General features: G+C 45.9%; 1 protein-coding gene across 8 annotated transcripts in view; it reads right to left on the bottom strand.

The window, feature by feature from the left end:
- TMEM63B (transmembrane protein 63B) overlaps window positions 1-19018 on the bottom strand; it is a 75559-nt gene that overhangs the window by 25115 nt on the left and 31426 nt on the right. For 4 of the 8 annotated variants that reach the window (XM_083604488.1, XM_083604490.1, XM_083604489.1 and 1 more), the window contains exons 2-5: window positions 11173-11371; window positions 10458-10541; window positions 6594-6628; window positions 310-400 (exon numbers count right to left, since the gene is read on the bottom strand). In XM_083604488.1, the coding sequence (XP_083460614.1) occupies window positions 310-400; window positions 6594-6628; window positions 10458-10541; window positions 11173-11349 (387 nt within the window). In that variant the 5' untranslated portion in view covers window positions 11350-11371. Of the gene's footprint in view, window positions 1-309; window positions 401-6571; window positions 6629-10457; window positions 10542-11172; window positions 11372-19018 lie in introns of all 8 variants that reach the window. The other 4 variants (XM_083604492.1, XM_083604494.1, XM_083604493.1 and 1 more) reach the window with 2 other exon arrangements.

Genomic DNA, 19018 nt, shown 5'->3' with positions numbered 1-19018 from the left:
TCCATTTTTGTTAATTAAGTTACAGCCACAGAGGGTGCTACTCCTGCTGCAAATGTTACGTCTTCCCTCCTGAGACCCAACTGGAGTGGAAATTGCCCCTTGCATGTGGCTTGTCATGCACTTGCCCTACGTGATCAATAACATTAGGGGACTTTGCTCCCACCACATCCCCGCTATCGATCATCACTGTGCACATTGAAATTGAGCAAGGAGCACCGCCGCCCCTTCATTTCCCATTTCCCTCGATGCAAGGGCTTAATTGCAGAGCGCTGCTGGGAAAACTCTGGATTCCTTTTGCCTGCCACTCACATTGTCTCTTTGGTCAAAGTCCACAGAGCTGGAGACGGAAGTGAGGCGCTCGTAGCGGTCATGGCTGTCAGAATGCAAGGCGGACGCCACACTGGAATTGCAACAGAGGGGACAGTTAATCAGGGCCTGGGAAGAGGCTGAGAAAACCAGAAGGCCACCAGAGTAGTTAACGCAAGCCAGTTTGCCCCAGGCGAGATGAAGAGGAAACTTCCAGAGAGTCCAGAGAGAGAAAAGGCAAGAGAGAAAAAAGCCATTAGCAGAGATTGCCCCTCTCTTTCCCTTTACTCTGATCCAATGCAAACCTCTCCATCACAAGAGCCAAGATGCTGGGCTCCACAGAAGCAGCCTTGGAGGTTTAGGTCCAGACATGGGCGTCTGCGATGCACTTCCAGGGCTGCTTCATAAGCAGGGATGTGTGTACTCTGCACCCAATCAAAATGCTGCATCAAGAAAAATCTCAAGTCTTTATCCTGTATAGATGCTCTCAATTCACATAAAATTTCATGTACTTTCATTTATTCTGCACTCTAAAGCATTCACCCCTCTTTTTTCTTTGCTTTCGCTATGCTTTATTACGCTTTTGCTACTCATGGAGTAAGGCAAAGACCAGGCAAAAGAAATCTAGTCCTCAACTGCTGGATTCTCATTCAGCCACCTTGGAGATTTCAGCAGGCATTGTCCATATTCTTTTGAGCATGTCTCAGCAGCCCTAACAGCTAGGAGCATTGTTAAAAACTGAAATATTTCCAGTCAGCTAAGGTGTGTGCCCAATGTCGGATGTTACGTTCTGCACTCCCATGGAATTGCAATATACATGTGGCTGTGCTCATGAATTCCAATTTCCAACACAGAGCTTAATCCTGCGGCAACAGCCCAATCCATGTGCTTGCAGCAGAAAAGATATGGCTATTTTTGAGGGGGAAAGGCACCTTATGAAATGATACATGGGCACTAGAAAGGAGAGATAATTTTAAAAATACAAATAACCAAATATATCCTCGTGGTCTTTGACAGGTTACTGGTCCCTCAACCTAATCTACTTTACACATGCAAGGTAAACATAATGCATCTTTTATTGCCAGGAAAGGGCTACTGGAATAAATGATAATGATTTTTTTTTTTTTAAAAATGAGTAGTTTGTGACTATCAGTGCAATCCTAAACATGCCTACTCAGAAGTAAGTCCTACTAAATTCAATGGGGCTTACTGCTAGGTAAGTGACGTTAACATTGCAACATAAGAGAAAGAGAAGGGCTTTTATTCACCAGACTGCTCCAACACCACAAGGCCTCATCAGCGATGCCCAAAGAATTCAGACACCACCAGTGTGCCACATGCATTGGACAGAAGCAATCCAGGCCGCCCATCACCTACTATGCAGCCAAACTTGCATACGACAGTCAGGAGATGCGAGAAAGAGAAGGTTAAGTCTTCTGAAAAGGAGATGAGCGAACAAGAAGAAGGTGAAATCAACAACTGGTCAGATGTGATGGCCTGCATTTTCCCTCTTGTGACAAGTCAGGGAGGCTTCCTATGGAATTATTAGAAGACAGCACACACATGGCTACCAAGGCAGAAAGAAAACCTCTTTCCTCCAGCAAACACCTAAGGATCTCAGTGTCACACAGGCTAGTGCAGAGTACCAAATTAAAAACATGGGTTAAGATGAAACTGTTAGTGGCAGAAATAACAGTATGCATAAAGTAAACTAGAGTTTTGAACAGAAATCCTTTCAGTTGACTATGGAATTTAGGCTGCATTAGATGGAAATTTTAGGAGTTGGAAATGTACCTTGTTCATCTTCTGGATGATACAGTAGGTGATAAACAATTTGAATTCCTGAGTGCATAATGTGGTTTATTATGTATGTAGCATTCAATGTGTCATTAAAAGCTCAGTGATTTCTGCCCACTTAACTAATTATTGTCACCATGATTAGCTCCCAACACCATGTAAGCCAAGAAGATTAGAAGTATGCATGCATGTGTATTTGAAAGCTGAAATTCTCTAAATTCTATGTCAGGTACTTGTAACATTGCAGGAGATGAACAGAATTACCCCAGAGTATGTGAAATGGTTGATACGCGGTACAGCTTTTTATAGCGCTTGTCTAGATTGTGTTTCTTCTGGGCATCAAGAGCACAGAACGTAAGCAGTGCTCTAGATCAGGGGTGGCTGACTTAGTGACCTCCAGAAGTTGAGCTCCAACCCGCCATCAGCCAGAGCCAGCACAGCCAAGGGCCAGGGATGATCGGAGTTGTAGTCCTGAAAAATCTGGAGAGCCACATGTTTCCCATCCCAGCTGCAGATGCTTCAACCCCTGTTGGTTTTTTCAGACCATGTGAGTGGCAAGAGGCCTCTCTGGGACCAGCGGAGGCAGTGCTGCCTGCTTCTCATTTTGAGCACAGAGGAGAAAGTATTGCCCCATCCTTGTGATTCTCTGCTCACCATCAGAATGAGCTTTCAGAGTACAAGCATGTTCTCAAAAGGTACAGCTCATTTCACACACACACACACACACACACACACACACACACACACACTGGAGGGGTGTTGCTTGCCTAACCTCTATGACAATATTTTTTAAACTGACCCATCTGGATTTTCAAGAAGTCTGGAGGCTAGCAAGAGAGGCTTCGTGGTAAGGCCCTGCAGGGACCTGGATGATTAATGCACATTTAGCATTAGTTAAGAGAGAAGGGAGTCATGTAAGCAAGGCAACAGCATGGAGTCTGGCCTCCACTCCTTGCCCTGTTCACAGATCGGAACAGTGGCCAAATGCCTCCAAGCCCTAAAAGGGGACTGCAGATGTATTGTATAGTGTGCACTCAAGTGGCACTCTGGGAAAACAAAAGGTATGACAGCTTCATGTCCCAGACACAGATTAGCTGAGCACCATGTAGCCTTTCCCTTTTTTAATCCCAATGCTCATTCTGTGACTTGCTTGTGTGTTCATTTAAATGTTCGCAACAGGGTGCATTAAAAGGGAACATAGAAAGGGAACAGTCACAAGGGGGAGCTGGAGGGCAGCATGTTGCCAGGCAGATTTCAGAAGTGGGTTTGGCGCTGCCTGGTGTAAGAAGTGGCAAGGTGGATCCCAGTAGGGCTGCGAAATCCCCCCTCCCCCGCCTCCAATCTGCCTGTGAGGGGGTGGGCATTATGGACATAGGAAACTGCCTTAGGCTGAGTCAGACCATTCCTCCACCCAGCTCAGTGCTGTCTGCACTGACTGGCAGTGGCTCTCCAGATTTTCTGTCAGGGGACACTCCCAGCTTTTCCTGGATATGTCAGGGAATGGACCCAGGGAGGCCTGTATGCAGTGCTGAGGCACTCTATCACTGAGCTACCAAACACTGCATGTGATGAAACTTCCATACTGTGCCAGTGAGGAGGAAGCAAAGTGCTATGCAGCGAAATACACGCCCTGTGCCAAAGGCCCAGACATGACCAGACTGTAATAGCTGCTAGGCTGGGCCACTTAACTAGGACTTGGGGCTCGGCATGGCAGCCTGCTTTTCTTATGCCAGGACTCACTCCTGGAACATGTGGGATGATAATCAAGTAGGCCTCCACACCCATTTAGTGAATTTTCCATTCATCAACAAGTAGTGCTGTGCCAGGTTTGGGATGGTGGTTAAGCGTGTTGGCCTAGGATCTAGGAGACGAGGCTTTGAAGTCCCCCCCCCCCCCGCCCCCGCTCAGCCATGAAGGTTGCTGGGGGACTTCAGGTCAGTCATGGTCTCTTAGCCTAACCTACCTCAGAGGGCTGTTGTGAGGATAAAAATGGGGAGGAGTAGAACCATGTACCCGCCCCCCTTTGCAGAAAATAGATATATAAATGCAGTAATAAAAGACAGCCATCTTGCAAATGTTTGGGACTGGCGGCATGGCTGGCAGACACATGCCCTGGCATGGCCCAAGAGCAAACTTGCCCTGTGGCTCCCCCACCTTAAATTTTTTTTTTTGCTATTGCTCAAAGAAGGTGAGCAAGTGAGTGAGGATGGTGATGAAGAGGAGCAGCAGCAGCAGGTGCTGCAACCACTGATCTTTTCTTATTTCATCCCCTCTCCACTGTCCCTTCCTGCCTCCCTCTGTGCTGGCAGCAGTAGCTGGCAGTAATGGTGGTGAGTAGCAGGTGGGTCTCCTGACTGGAGGGGCACAAGCCCTTCTCCCTGCCCAAATCTGGAGCTAAAACCGACAACTGGCGCAGGGATTCCACACACAAATACGAGCCTCACCACATCTCCTGGCCTGTTTAGACACTCTCCTCTCAGAAATTAACCGGTTGTCATGTCATTGTGAGGTCCAGGTTTTCCTTTCGTTGCCATATCTCATGAAACATTATTATGATTATGATTCTTAAATGCATATACCACCCCTTATCCAAATATCTCAGGGCGGTTCACAAGATAAAAATACAGTATAAAAGCACAAAATAAATAGCTAAAACAAAACAATAACCTGCCCCCCACAAAAAGACACCCGTTTAAAAGGCCATAGAATATTAATCAGACCAAGGCCTGGTTGAAGGGGAATTTTGTGCCTGAGTCAGGAAATCCAAATTATGTTTTCATGTGGTAAAGCAAATGAAATAACTTGACTCTTTGGCTCTCTTGAATTGCACCTCACATCACAGCAGGGCTGGCCCCCCCAAACATACCAGCAGGGTGGGCATTGTTGCTATCAGTGATGTCACAATGGGGGGGCATGGGGGGCAGTATGCCCTGGGTTCCATGCCTGTGGGGGTGACAAGAAATCACCCCGCGGGGGCTCGCGGTGGTGAAAGCAGTTATCGCGCTGCCGCAGCCGCCTTTGGAGGATCCTCTGTTCGCGGCTGCAGCTGCGAGCAGTGGATCCTGGCACTGGCAGCAAACCGCTAAGTACAGCGCATGTGCAGCATTGCACGCATGCGCTGTACATAACAATGCAGCACACGCACTGTATAGTGGTTTGCAGCCGGTGCCACTCCAGCACCATATGGACGGTGCTGGGATCCCTCTGTCGCCGCTACAGCCGTGTTTGCGGCTGCAGTGGTGACGGAGGGATCCCGGCACCATCTGTACGGCGCTGCAGTGGCGCTGGCGGCAAACCGCTATACAGTACATGTGCGGCGTCGCTATGTACAGCGCATGCATCATACATCGTGACGCCCGGCCCGGGTGTCATGACACCTTCCTTCGCCCCTGGTTGCTATTGCCTTCCACATATGCCCCAAGGCAATGGATGAATATAATAAAAACAGCTAAAACAGTTTAAAAATAGCACAGAAGATGAAATTATTATTTTTAAAGTAGACACCCATGACAGAGACCTATCCACATAGGCAAGATTTTCAGCACAAAAATGTTTTCAAATCTTTCCAGAAAGTGCAGATAATGGGTGCCTATTACATCTCAACAAGAATACTGTTCTACAGAGAACATCCCATGAGGCAGAGTGATGCAGTCACCTCAGGCAACATACAGCAAGGGGGGAAAGGATGTTGGTGGCAAGATTTGGAGAACACAGTGGTGTGACCCACTCTGCTCCCCCCTAAGCAAGCTTGCTACCCTCAGGAGTAGCAAAGGGCGCTGTTCTGTCACTAGGAATGACAGAAGGTTTTGCTCCCTATTTAGTGAGCTTTTGTTTGTTGATGGGGGACGAGGGAACCATCTCGTCTTTCTTCTGAGGAAGCCAAATTTCTTTGCTTGGCCCTGGGCCCCAGTTTGTTCTTGGTTAGAACATATCAGTGGTGAAAACTCTTACCAGCTTTATGGGATGTCTGGCTAGGGAACAGGTTCCTAAATATTATTATTTTTTAAATCCTGAGGGAAGAGCAATTTGAAGAGTCTAGTTAAATCAGCTCTTTGGGCTCCTGCATGAGTCAGCCGAGGAGGCAGATGTTTCAAAGCAGAAGATAACATTACTCATTGCTGAAAAGTGATGGCAGAATTGCCCAGCATAAATCTGGCAACCCCCCACTACAGATGGTCCCTTGGGCCAGTCACAGTCTCCCAGCCTAAACTACCTCACAGGGACGTTGTGAGGGCTAAATGGGGAGGTAGAGAATTTTGTCTGACACCTTGAGCTCCCTGAAGGAAAGTTCCCCCCACCGCCATTTTGGTGTAGTGTGACTGACACAAGAGGGTTATGTGTGCAGTGACCAGTGTGGACAACAATCACAAGTCCTGCTCTCCCGGTGAAGATTAGTTCAGAAGCAAAAGGAGAAAACTTCAACAGAAGCAGGAAGGAAAAGAGAATTAAGGAAGGATGGAAGAAGCACCCTGGGAAAACCCGCAACGTACTATTCCCGTTCCTCTTGCTCCTGCTGCCAGCGCCTCTGCCTGGGGACAAAAGAAAAAGAATGAAGGGGGTGGGGGAGAAAAAGGGAGAGTTACAAACAAACTGGATCTTTCAATCAAGAGCCAGGGTCCTCCTCTCTCAGTGCTGACATTTTGGGGTCCTGGGAAGGAAACCGTTCACCAAATTCATCCAGAGGAAGAAAATAAACTTAGTTTTTTTGGCTTACAGATTCAGTTTTATGGTTCATGCAAACTGTTCAGGACTGGAGCCAGTTCTCTCTCTTGTCAGGGTTTTCCTGCTCACTCTGGTGTTGGGATAAATTTATTCTGCAGTCATTTCAGATTTGCCTTGCCATGTGCATCTCCAGGCAAACTTAAATGCAGAGCAAATGTGGCTGCCCTCCCTCGGAAATGAGATTCTGTGCCCTCTTATTAGCAACAGGTGGATAAACAGCTGTAGATGAAAGCCACAACAGCAAATTGAAATACACCAGCTGATATTCTGAATTGCTCCTTGAGAAGCCGAGCCTTATCTAAAGCAAACGAAGCCTATGTACATATAGATGCATTTGCTCTTCAGGCAAACTGTTACGTTTGTTTTTCACTCTCCTTAGGTCTTTGGTACCCTTCCCGAAGCCAGGTCAATGCCTGGGTGGAAGATGTGCACATTTTAAGGAAAGTTTCTTTAGTATACACTCTTTGACTGCACCAGCTAGTATTACAGACGGTGATCCTTTGGGGCCTTCCGGACACGACTCTTGCTTACATGGTCTCTGAGCCTATTATAAAAGGAACCAGGGAGGCGATGCAACTAAGTAGATCATATTGTGGCCAATGTGCAGCAGAGGGTGGACTGCTCAGAAAACTAGCAATTCCATCAACTGAAGTTGTGTTGGTTCTCTTAAGCCTCCTATCCGGATATATTGCACAAATCTCTACATTTATTTTTCTTGCTGTCCTTCTTGCTGTCCTTCATCAGGTAGCCAGGACCAATCCAAACCCAGGGGCCCTCAACAAAACTGAAATGTTGATAGTCAGCAATGCAGGGGACGGCTGGGCAAATAAAATACAGTAAAGGTTTCTAATTTCTCTCTCATACACTGAGACTCCCATTTCTTTGCATCCTCATTTCTTCTGGTTTGCTGCTGCTGTCATGAGAGCGAGGCTTCAGCTTTCTGAAACCTGTCCACTGATGGCAGTCCAGGATGCCCAAGATCAGAGAGACCCTTGAGCTATGACCAATGAAGATGGGTTGTGCAAGGAGGCGGCAGCTTTAGTTTCCATATGAGATCCATTTTTATCAGCAGTAGAGTCACTCATGACAGCACTGATGTACGCACTGGGCTCAGCCACACTTCTATGCTAGAAAGCATGGGGCTGAGAGGTTTTCCACTTGTCCCAGACTTTCTAGGCATGGCTCTGAGCGGTTTTTCATTTGTCCCACCTCTTTCCCCAGGAAAATCCACTGTTTACTGTGAATTGGAACAAAAGTCAATCTGCAGAAAAAAACGATTGACTTTAGATGATGGATTTCTCGGAGCTAGCTGACCTGACTGGAAGAATCCGCGACCAGAAAGAAGAGGAGTTTCAAGAGGACTGGAGGAAATTTAAGGACTATTTGAATAAATATTGTAATATAAAAAATTAGAAATTACTCGAAAGAAACAAATAGGCCTAGGATTAAACTAAGTTATAATTAAATAAATGGGATTTAGAAGTTAAGAAAAGTGAATAAGATGGACTATAATTGGAAATTGTTTTAGTTTAATAATGATATTGGAAAGCTGTTACTTTTAACTACAAGGAAACTCAGAAGGGAGGGACTAGAGGAAGTCAACCAAGATGTTTAAAAGCTTGGACTTGTAAAGAATTAAGTTTGTTGTTATTGTTTATCTGTTTATTGTTCCTTTTTTCTTCTTTCGTTCATTGATGTATTTTTCTTCTTTCTTTTTCTTCTTTCTGTTTTTGTGTGTCATTCTGCTCTGTGGTTTTTGTTATAATTGTGGAAAATCTAATAATTTTTTTTTAAAGAAAAAACGATTGACTTTGTTCTGAATCAGCAGTAAACAGCAAGTTTCCCTGGAGGAAAGCAGTGGGACAAGCGGAAGTGGTGATGAGCCCCTAAGAACACTTTCCTGTCCTGTTTCCCTTCTTTGTGAAGACAAGAATGCTTTCCCCTGCTTCACGATGCAACTCTGCTCTGCATCGCAGAGTTGCAGCAACATGCACAAGGGATGGTGGTTAACAACAGTCATTTCTCTCTCCCCTCCAGTCACAGAAGCTATCATTAACCATTCTTTCCCAAGACTTCCCCTAACCAACTTTCTGACCCAAGGGAACTGCCGCTGTGGAACTGTCCCCTCTTGCCAGCTCTCACTTCTGCAGATCGAAAACTGTAACATCTGTACAAATAAAAAGCTGCAGCATCCAAGAGCATAGCATGTGGTCTCCAGTTTCATTGGGAAATGAACATCTGTAAAATCAAAGATCAAAGATCTGTCTGCCTTGTAAGCAATTTTGCAGGCTAAGAAAGCAGCAACCACAACCTTGCAACCCTGTAACAATTTTCCCCCATCGTCTGTGTACCGTTCCTTGGCAGGCTTTCTCTGTCTCTTCGGGTCTGTGAACTGCTGTGTTTCAGATAATTATTTATGAATCATGCACCTCTGAACTCTCACCAACACCAGGGTTGCGTCGTCTTGTGGCTGCACCTAAACTTTTGACAGCTGTCCCCAGAGACGCTCACTTTGGCACCCTCACTGTTGACTTATCACCCCTGCGCCAAAACATTCCTCCTTTTTTTTTTTTTTTTTAACAGACCTTTGGCCTGTATCTCATACTGATGAGTTTTAACTGCTGCTCTACTAAAAGAATCCTTACTGCTGGCATCAAAAGGTAGAAGTTGCTATTTGATCAGATACATACTTAGTGATTGTACTTTTGCCCTCCTGAGCAGAATGTATGTATGTAAAAATAACAATGTGGAACCTGCAATAAAATGCTGCAGTATAAAATGCTTCCACTTTGGGTTCTCAGCTCATCATGCCTCTCCAACAGTCCGTCAGATTCTGTGCCCACCTGATTCCTCAAGGGACTGTTTTTGGGATACCCCTGATGAAGTACCCTCTCATTTTGGTACTTCTGGAAACTTTGGGTCCATTCCCCCCCCCCATTAGCTCCCTCTTGTGCATGAATGGCGACCTTTCTGCTACATAAGAATCATCACTTGGGGAAGGAGTTCACTACTAGCATATATGAGGCTGTCATCACTTGCTCTTCTAAAAGGGCTGGTCATTTGACCTTGAATATCCTAGGCAGAGGGTCCACACCCTCTTCCACATCCCTAGTGTGAAATGGTGGAGGAGCAAGTTATTGGGTTGCTGTGCAATCACTCATCTGCCTCCCCTGCCCTGAAACGACTGGATGGCCAGACGTTTTATGAGCCACCCAGGACTAGTCAGGCTGGATCTTCTACTATGCTAGGAGAAGGGGTATATTGTATGTGGGCACCAGCTACATCTAAAGAACTGCATACACCAAAAGGAAACTTGGAAGGATGTGAGTGTATCAAGCAATAACCCTCCACATCACACCTCTTTCAAAACTGAGGGAGTTGCAGGAAAAAGAAGTTTATGATAGGGCTTGAGGGACTGTTGTCTAAAGAAGAAGAAAAAAATCACTAGGTATTACCGAATACTTGAGTGCACCTAAAGTACCTCTTTAGAGTTCTGGCCCACAGATGGATTGCAAAACGCTAACCTGTTGGACTGCATTTCAGTAACTGAGCCTAACTTCTAGGTGAAGTTATTTGACAAAAGAGGATGTTTCTCCACTTTCTAGGAGAAAAAGAGAGAGAGAGAGTTCCACTTGCCTGTCAGCATCAGTCACCAGTGCCAGACGCCCATAATCCCAGGCCACTTTACGTAAAATGGAAAAAACAAACAGCAGTGCCTGCAGAAAAGCAAATAAGGAAATGTAAGGCCAAGGTCCCTGGTTAGTAGATACTCTGTCCTCCACCAAACTGCAGTGCCCCCAGTGATATATAAAAAACATAGTATAGCTTTTTGTTTCCACCATAGAGAAAGCTAAATTCTCCACATTGCTTACAAAATAGTATATGCACACAACATAAAAATATGTAAGCGCCTCTTATTCTAACAATTTAATTTTTATTCGGTCCTTTAGCAAGAAACTCTAATGAAGGTTGTGGACGATTTTGCAAAGTGCTAGTAGCAGTAGTACTGCGACTTATAGATTGTGTGGATGTCTGGGAAGTATTTGGCTTCTACACAGATTTTTCCAGCATCTCAACTTTCAGAACAAGAGAGAGAGAGAGAGAGAGAGAAGTTTCCTGTCCTCGTGAAAACATTTGAAAACATACAGGACCTGCTAATGACTCTAGCACTTGAGGCAAGATTCCTATGCTCTGCATGGTCACCTGTTCCTCTCCCTTCAGAATCTTTTGCTGTATGGCACTGGACATATCTCCTTATGACATCTGACTTTCCTTCTGCGACAGATGCAGGGGGAAGAGACCTAGCTCAAGTGCCAAGCCAGACAGCAACACTGCCAACATACTTACAAGAAAGCACATAAAATCAAGGGCAAGGACGGTGGGCACCCCTCCGAAGGGCAAGCCCTGCAGCACAGTGCTGCGGATGCGGGCGCTGTAGCAGTAATCCTTGGTGGTGTTGTTGCAGGCGGCGGTCCTGCAGGTAGCCTCTGCTGAGCCCAGGATGGCGAACACAAAGGGAAGCATCTCTAGTACTTCATTGTCTTCCCTGTGGAAGGAAGAGGAAAACCTGGTTAGAGGCAAAGAAAAGGGTGGGTTGGGAAGCTCTTCCACCTGCATACAAGAAGGAAGCAGCTAAAGAGCTCGAGGAGGACCAAACTTTCATCTCCCAGCCCTCTTGGCCCCTGCTGTTCAGCATCCTTTTTGTGTTGCACAAGTTCAAAAGAGAGTAGTTAAGTGTTTGAATCACCAAGCTTCAGTCAAATTTAGGAAGTGCAGGCAGGTGGAGAACCCTTTTTCTGAAGAGGACCACATTCTTTTGGATTATACAATGAATTATAGAGTTGGAAGGGATCCTAAGGATCATCAAGTCCAACCCCCTGCAATGCAAATCAAACCTGCAACCTTGGCATTATCAGCATCACACTCTAACCAAGTGAGCTATCCAGGTGTTAGACCACCTAGTCGGAGTAATCTGGAGTCTACATGCTAACAGTGATGTGGTCAAAGCCACCAGTGGGTGTAGTCATTCTCTCTCCCCCCCTTTTAATTTTTTTATTTCTGCTACCCCCTTTTCCCACCCCCTCTTTCTTTGCATTCAGTAGACGGGGGGGGGGGGAGGAACAAATTGTTCTTGCCAGGCCTGAACAGATCACCTGTAGAAAGGTACATAACTAGGAGCGGTTTCAGGTTGCCAATCTATGCATCATGAACAAGATGAGTCAACCTTTCATTCCTGAAACCTATAAAGCAAGCGAGTGCCTGGCGTGCTCTGGTACAGGGGGTCACGAAGAGACCTTCACCACCTCTATGTACATAAGAGCCATAGCAGCCTCGCTGGATCCGACCAAAGGACATTCTAGTCCAGCATTCTATATTATAACAAGGATCAGGCAGATGCCTCTAGGAAGCCTAAAAGCAGGACATGAAGGTTCATCTCTCCTCCACTTCATCTCTAGCATCTGAATCTCAAGAGAGAGACTGCTTCTGAGCATGGGTGCTCATTTTAACTATCATGCCCAATAGCCATTGAAAATGTGTTTTCATCATAATTAATATTCACCCATGTTGAAAAGAGTTATGGACTCAGAAGCATGGCCAGAATTCTATTGAATATTCCAAAAGACGTCGATCACCCTTTGAAATATTCTTGTGCTTATTGCTTTCTGACAGCTGGCTCCTCCTCTTCTGAGTTCCCTTTATTTTTAAAGCTACCCCTCCAGATGCATAGCTGGGAAAAAAGGTCAAAGCTGTAACATTTTCATAGTTCAAAGGCTCAAGACTGAAAACAAACTTGCAGCGCATCTCATCAAATCATATAACTATAACCCTGAATATATAAACCTGACAAATCTGCAGAGTGTTTGAAGCAGGGCTTTTTTCAGCTGGAACTCAGTTCCAGCACCTCTCAGGTGGGCGCCATTGCCATACTAAGAGAATGAGGGAGGTGTTCATGGTGAGTTCCAGCATCTCTTTTTCTAGAATGATAGCACTGGTTTGAAGGCAGGTTGTTGTTTTTAAATGCATTCATTATTGATCTGAAACATTTGAGAATCTATAAATAATATTTGGCTCCATTTCAGGGGCTTCTTATCTGCTTTAGTGCTAGATTGAGACTTCGAAATGCTCCTAATTCTGGAGCTTGCATGTGCCCCAAGGACTGCCTGCAATTGTTCTATGGTGCAATGGGAACATCCAGCACTAGGCAAGTATACCCTGGAGTATATCATTTGTTCTGTCCAATCAGTTGTAAATGCACAGCCACTACTTTTCTCTAACTGCAGCGAGCACGACTTGCCAAGAGGCACCAAGTCGGTTCCCAGGGTCCGAGGCAGCTAGCTAGAAACAAACCAAACCAAACTGGAAATGTGCCTGTCTTCCAGCTAGGAGGACACCTTTTCCCAACCTGGTGTCCTGCAGATATTTTTGAGTACAACTCCCATCAGCCCCAGCCAACAGTGAGGAATGTAGTAGAACGCTTAAGCTTAGTTAACATTGCTAAGTCCAATCTCAAATCAAATGTGCACCACACATTTCCTCAATCCAGGACCTATCAGTGATGAACGTACACTGCAAACATGGCCTAATATTAAAAACCACCCACTCGAGCTATTTAGCCCCAAAAACATAGCAGCATCCCAACAGCGTTGCTGGAAACGAAACACACTTTATTATGAAACATGCACTGTCATATCATAGGAGTCTTGTCTTTGCTTCCACAAATTAATTCCTTATTGGCTTGGATGAGGCCTGCTCACAGGGATTCAAGCTGGCAGAGGAATGATAAACAAAGGGCCACGCAGGGTATTGATTGACATGTGGAGCACACAGGGAATCACCGCAAGGCTGAGGCTTCACTTGCTTAATAGGAGGCCCAAAAGATCTGGGAAGGGAGCCATGCAACGCATTAAAAGAAATACAGAGGCGGGGTGGGAAAAAAAAGCAGGGAGATGCTGCAGCAGCAGTGGATGGATTAAGAGACAAAAAGCAGAAGGCCAGGCCTGATCCCTGAGAAAGCGAGTGGGCGTAAACTCTGCAAGCAAGGATTCTTAATGAGACAGCTACTGGGAGGAACTGGGAAACCAAGGTACCCGAGAATAACCTGGAGAAGGCAATGGGGGTGGGGAGAGAAAGCAAGTGGACAGCAGAAGAGCCAGGAATCTGCAACATTCTCCACTGCAGGAGGAACTTACAATGAAAAAGACTGAGGAGCTTTCAGGACCATATTACAGTGGTACCTCAGATTAAGTACTTAATTCGTTCCGGAGGTCCGTACTTAACCTGAAACTTTTCTTAACCTGAAGCACCACTTTAGCTAATGGGGCCTCCTGTTGCCGCCGCGCCGCCGGAGCACAATTTCTGTTCTCATCCTGAAGCAAAGTTCTTAACCCGAGGTACTATTTCTGGGTTAGTGGAGCCTGTAACCTGAAGTGTATGTAACCTGAAGCGTATGTAACCTGAGGTACCACTGTATACTGCTTAGGAGGCACTTGCTAAACCATATTTTGCAGCCCTAACATGCGACAATGCAAAACAATTACTACAGGCAGTGGATTTTGGCGAGCCTTAAAAGGTAAAGGTACCCTGCCCGTACGGGCCAGTCGTGTCCGACTCTAGGGTTGTGCGCCCATCTCACTTAAGAGGCCGGGGGCCAGCGCTGTCCGGAGACACTTCCGGGTCACGTGGCCAGCGTGACGAAGCTGCTCTGGCGAGCCAGCACCAGCGCAGCACACGGAAACACCGTTTACCTTCCCGCTATAAAGCGGTACCTATTTATCTACTTGCACTTAGGGGTGCTTTCGAACTGCTAGGTGGGCAGGAGCTGGGACCGAAAGACGGGAGCTCACCCCGCCACAGGGATTCGAACCGCCGACCATACGATCGGCAAGTCCTAGGGACTGAGGTTTTACCCACAGCGCCACCTGCGAGTCTTGTGGTGGCTAAATGGGGATCCAGGCAGATTTGCCCAATGAGACGCAACCCACAGGGAAGTTCTCCTGCGCAAGCCTCAATGACATAAATGACATAAATGTGTGGTAAGCTGCAAGAACAAAGATTAGTTCCTTAGGCGAAGTTCTCCTATTAGTGTAGCAATAATATTAAGACTTAGAAATTGAATTGTTCAAATAGCTCCACACATATTATCTTACGTACAACAGCTCTGTAAGGTAGACTGAAATTATCCCTGTACAGTGGTACCTCGGGTTAAGAACTTATGGTAATTCGTTCTGGAGGTCTGTTCTTAACCTGAAAATGTTCTTAACCTGAGGTACCAGTTTAGCTAATGGGGCCTCCTGCTGCCGCCGCGCTGCACGATTTCTGTTCTCATCCAGAAGCAAAGTTCTTAACCCAAGGTACTATTTCTGGGTTAGCGGAGTCTGTAACCTGAAGTGTCTGTAACCCGAGGTACCACTGTAGTGCAGTTGTGGAATGGAGGGTCAGCAACAGTGACTTCCCTAAGGCCACCTAGTGAGTTCTTATCCAGCACAATATTTGCACAGGACCTCCCGAGGAAGCATATCCATTGAGGTAGAACTGTTTCTAATAATAACAACACATTTCTGTTCTTCTTTATATATTAATAGAATACAAAATGCTAATATTATTTTTCTCTGCATGGAGCTTGATTTCCCTGCCTCTCAGTTACACATCTCTTGAAGTCTAGAAGTCAAAAGCTCAAAAGCTTGAGTGCTCAACAGCTGACTGTAGAGCTCCATACCCTGTTTGCTCACTGCCATGAAAACTTTCTAGCTCGCACGTTCAGGTGGTCGGTTTTGATAAGCCACTCCTTACCCAGTACTTTCTGGCCGGGAAGTCAGTACTGATAGATATCCCGGATCGGAAGCATGCTTTGAAATGCACTAATAAACACATATAGCGAGTCAATGGCAGAAGATATGCCTCATCAGATGGATGCAGTTAGACCCATAAATTTGTGTGTCCTTCTTGCACAACTGCTGAAGGGCAAGAAGATCCCAAAGCAGAGGTACTGCTGCCCCAATTATCTTCTGCTACAGTTTTTTGCCACGAAACACTGTTAAATCCAGGTGCCTCAGCTCCTGGGGGCACCATAGCAGCTTAGGAAAGGAAAATGCTGTTTTCATCTCTGCTGCACTGTCTGCAGTGCTACCCTTGATAGAGCCAGTGTGGTGCTGCAACTTCCAGCCCAGCAGGGACCAAGTGAGAGAAGGAGCCAACAAGGTCCCATCTAACCAAGCTCCTCAATACAAGCAACTCATGGTCAGATTCCTTTCTTGCATCTTTGTTGAACCACCAGAATGCATCCAGTCTGCATACCTCTCGAAGGTGGGGAAGAGATAGGAAGATGTTGAAGGCAGATTGGAGAAAGGCTGCCGCAAGTGAGAGGTGCGGCTGCCAACTAATGCATGAAGGTTAGCTGTAGAGAAGCCCATGTTGCTTTTGTCGAATGGGAACCGGTTTGCCTTTGCATGTAGTGCATTTTTACTTCTGTGTTAGGCTTCATTCTCTATCACATTTAGTACTAAGCTACTGGAGTAGGTCAAGGGTGGCGCTGTGAGTTAAACCACAGAGCCTAGGGCTTGCTGATCAGAAGGTCGGCGGTTCGAATCCCCGCGATGAGGTGAGCTCCCATTGCTTGGTCCCTGCTCCTGCCAACCTAGCAGTTCGAAAGCACGTCAAAGTGCAAGTAGATAAATAGGTACCACTCCAGCGGGAAGGTAAATGGCGTTTCCGTGCGCTGCTCTGGTTCACCAGAAGCGGCTTTGTCATGCTGGCCACATGACCCGGAAGCTGTACGCTGGCTCCCTCGGCCAATAAAGCGAGATGAGCGCCGCAACCCCAGAGTAGGTCACGACTGGACCTAATGGTCCAGTCCTTACTGGAGTAGGTCAACATTTTGGTATTATTGGAGTGTATTTGTATTAATAGTTATTACATTCAATCATTTTGGACTGCTTTTCAACCCTCCTCAAGGCCCACCTTTTGAACATCTTTGGTGCCTGGGTCCCCACCACCACTAAGTCAGTCAGGCCTCTCTCCCCAGAAACACCCCCCAAGGCTATTCTTCCACCTCAGACATTTCACTATTGCTGTTGAAAAGACAGAGGCATATGCAGGATGGTGGAAGTGCTATGTGGTCAAGGCATCCCTTGTGACTGCTTAGGTAGAAGGCTGCCACCTCTGCCCCAAATCCAGGCTCCTGGGGGAGAGAGGTGAAAGGAGAGTGATAATGAAGGTGTGGGTGGGAAAGTGAGGAACTGAATAACCTTTTAGCAGTGAGATAAATTAAACTGGGTAGCCTGTGACAGTAGTCAGTCCATAAGGAACTTCCCATTGTCTCACAGCTGTGATTCTTCAAAAGAGTCTCTTTCTAATCCACTGTCATCCAGTCCCGACAGACTATGAAACAGTGTTATCCAAGCTGTCACTTTCACTTAATCATTTGTTTCGTATTAGAATTAAACTGATCTCTCCCTTTTTTCTCTCTGAACCACTCCTCTCCCGTATCCTGGAAATAGGGGTGTGAAGACGGACTCCCTCATGTCTACATCACAGATTTCCCAATACAGGGGGATCTTTCACTGAAGAGTCCCCTACTTGCAGTTATTTTCAGATGTTAGACAGGAGCTTTGAAAGAAGAGGAATAAACAAGAAACAATGGCTTTATATTACAGGTAGTTCTTTATGCTCAATGACTAGAGATGAGCAGGCCCCACAATCTGAATAAAAACTCCTTAGTCTGCATTGGACAGGTCATGCTTGGATTAGAATGTAAACACATGGAGTAGATTACATGTCCACGAACCCTTCTAAGCAAGGGCCGTGCCTTAGAGAGACATGATACAGAAAAAAGATGGCTGTACCCCAAAGATACATGGGGGCATCCATCTTTTTCTTTGTACATTTATCCAGGAAAAGGTAGCAGATCCTAATGTACTACAGTTTCCAGAGACTTTTCAGTAGGAGGTTTCAGAAAGCACTGTGCTTTCTTCTTGCTCCAACTAGCTAGAAAGGTTTTTTAAACAAAAAGAGAGGGAGCCAGAAAAGCACTTAAGACTACCCTGTAAGAACTTAATTTTATAAAACTTTTTAAAGGATTTTTGCCTAAACGAGCAGCATGGATATTTGCTGTAACATTCTACTTATGAATGGGAGACGTGAGGCAGATTGACAAAGTGAGTGAAGGGAATTTTTTTAGCAGTCTCCTTTTTGGGATTTATTTTATGGATCGTCCCTCCCCCTAGCAAGACAACAAACCTAAATTCTCCAGTTGTTTTAGACTTGCTCTGAAAGGCAAAGAGGGAATCTTGTGCATGTGACAATGATTTTCCAACACACAAAGTGGTCCAGCCTTGCCCTCTGCTGAGCTTAACTGCTGATGGCTTGTGTCCTATCTATATTGATAAAGTTACAGGAGGAGGAGGAGGACAGAGACCTCTTTTGAGCTGTTTGCATCTCTTATTTCAGGGCAGTGGCCTTGGTTTCTTGCCCATTTCCAGTCTCAACTATAAGTGACCATTAAACCCTAAAATGGCTTGGGTCAATGGCAGAAGAGGACTGTCTTCTGCCAAATTATCCCACATCCTCCTTATGACTTGTTAGAGAGAGTTCCCTCTGCATCTCAATTATGGCTGAGGCGCCATTGGTTGGGATACAAGACAGGGCCTTCTCTGCAGCTGCACCTGGATTATGGAACGCTCTACCTCAGAAAGTTGGTTTGCCCCCTCTCTCTTGGTCTTCTACCACGAGTCAAATACATTTTTTGCTCAAGCTGGTCTGCACTGATCCCTCCTTAGTTGCTTTCATCTACCAGCTGTTTCTCCTTTACTACTTTTGGGGTTTTTTTAATTAAAAAAATGTGCACGATTTTGTAACGTTTGCATGTTTTAAGCCACCCTGAGCACTACAATAGCAGTGGCAGGACAGAGCAGGGCACAAATGAACTGGGAGAATAAATAAACGGCAGCTGGAGGCAGTGTCTGAGATTTCACCAGGGACTGCACATACAACTTGGGTGAAGCCAATTTCTCTTCTACTTTTGTGCCTTGTGTGCAGATACACTTGCAGGGCTGTCTGGGAAGAGCAGCTCAGGGAGGTCTGTGCAGCGTCATTTGCATTCTGCACAGCAGGGGTTGACACCAGGCAGGCAGTGGACTTGACTGTGCAAGGCTGGTTGACAAAGAGTCGCTTGTTGAGCGAGAAGACAGTTTTGCCA

The sequence above is a fragment of the Podarcis filfolensis genome (genome assembly GCF_964270895.1).
Source record: "Podarcis filfolensis genome assembly, chromosome: 3".
In the NCBI taxonomy this organism is placed as follows: Eukaryota; Metazoa; Chordata; class Lepidosauria; order Squamata; family Lacertidae; genus Podarcis; species Podarcis filfolensis.
The sequence above is the reverse complement of the archived record's forward strand: the minus strand, read 5'-3'. Positions and strand labels throughout refer to the sequence as shown.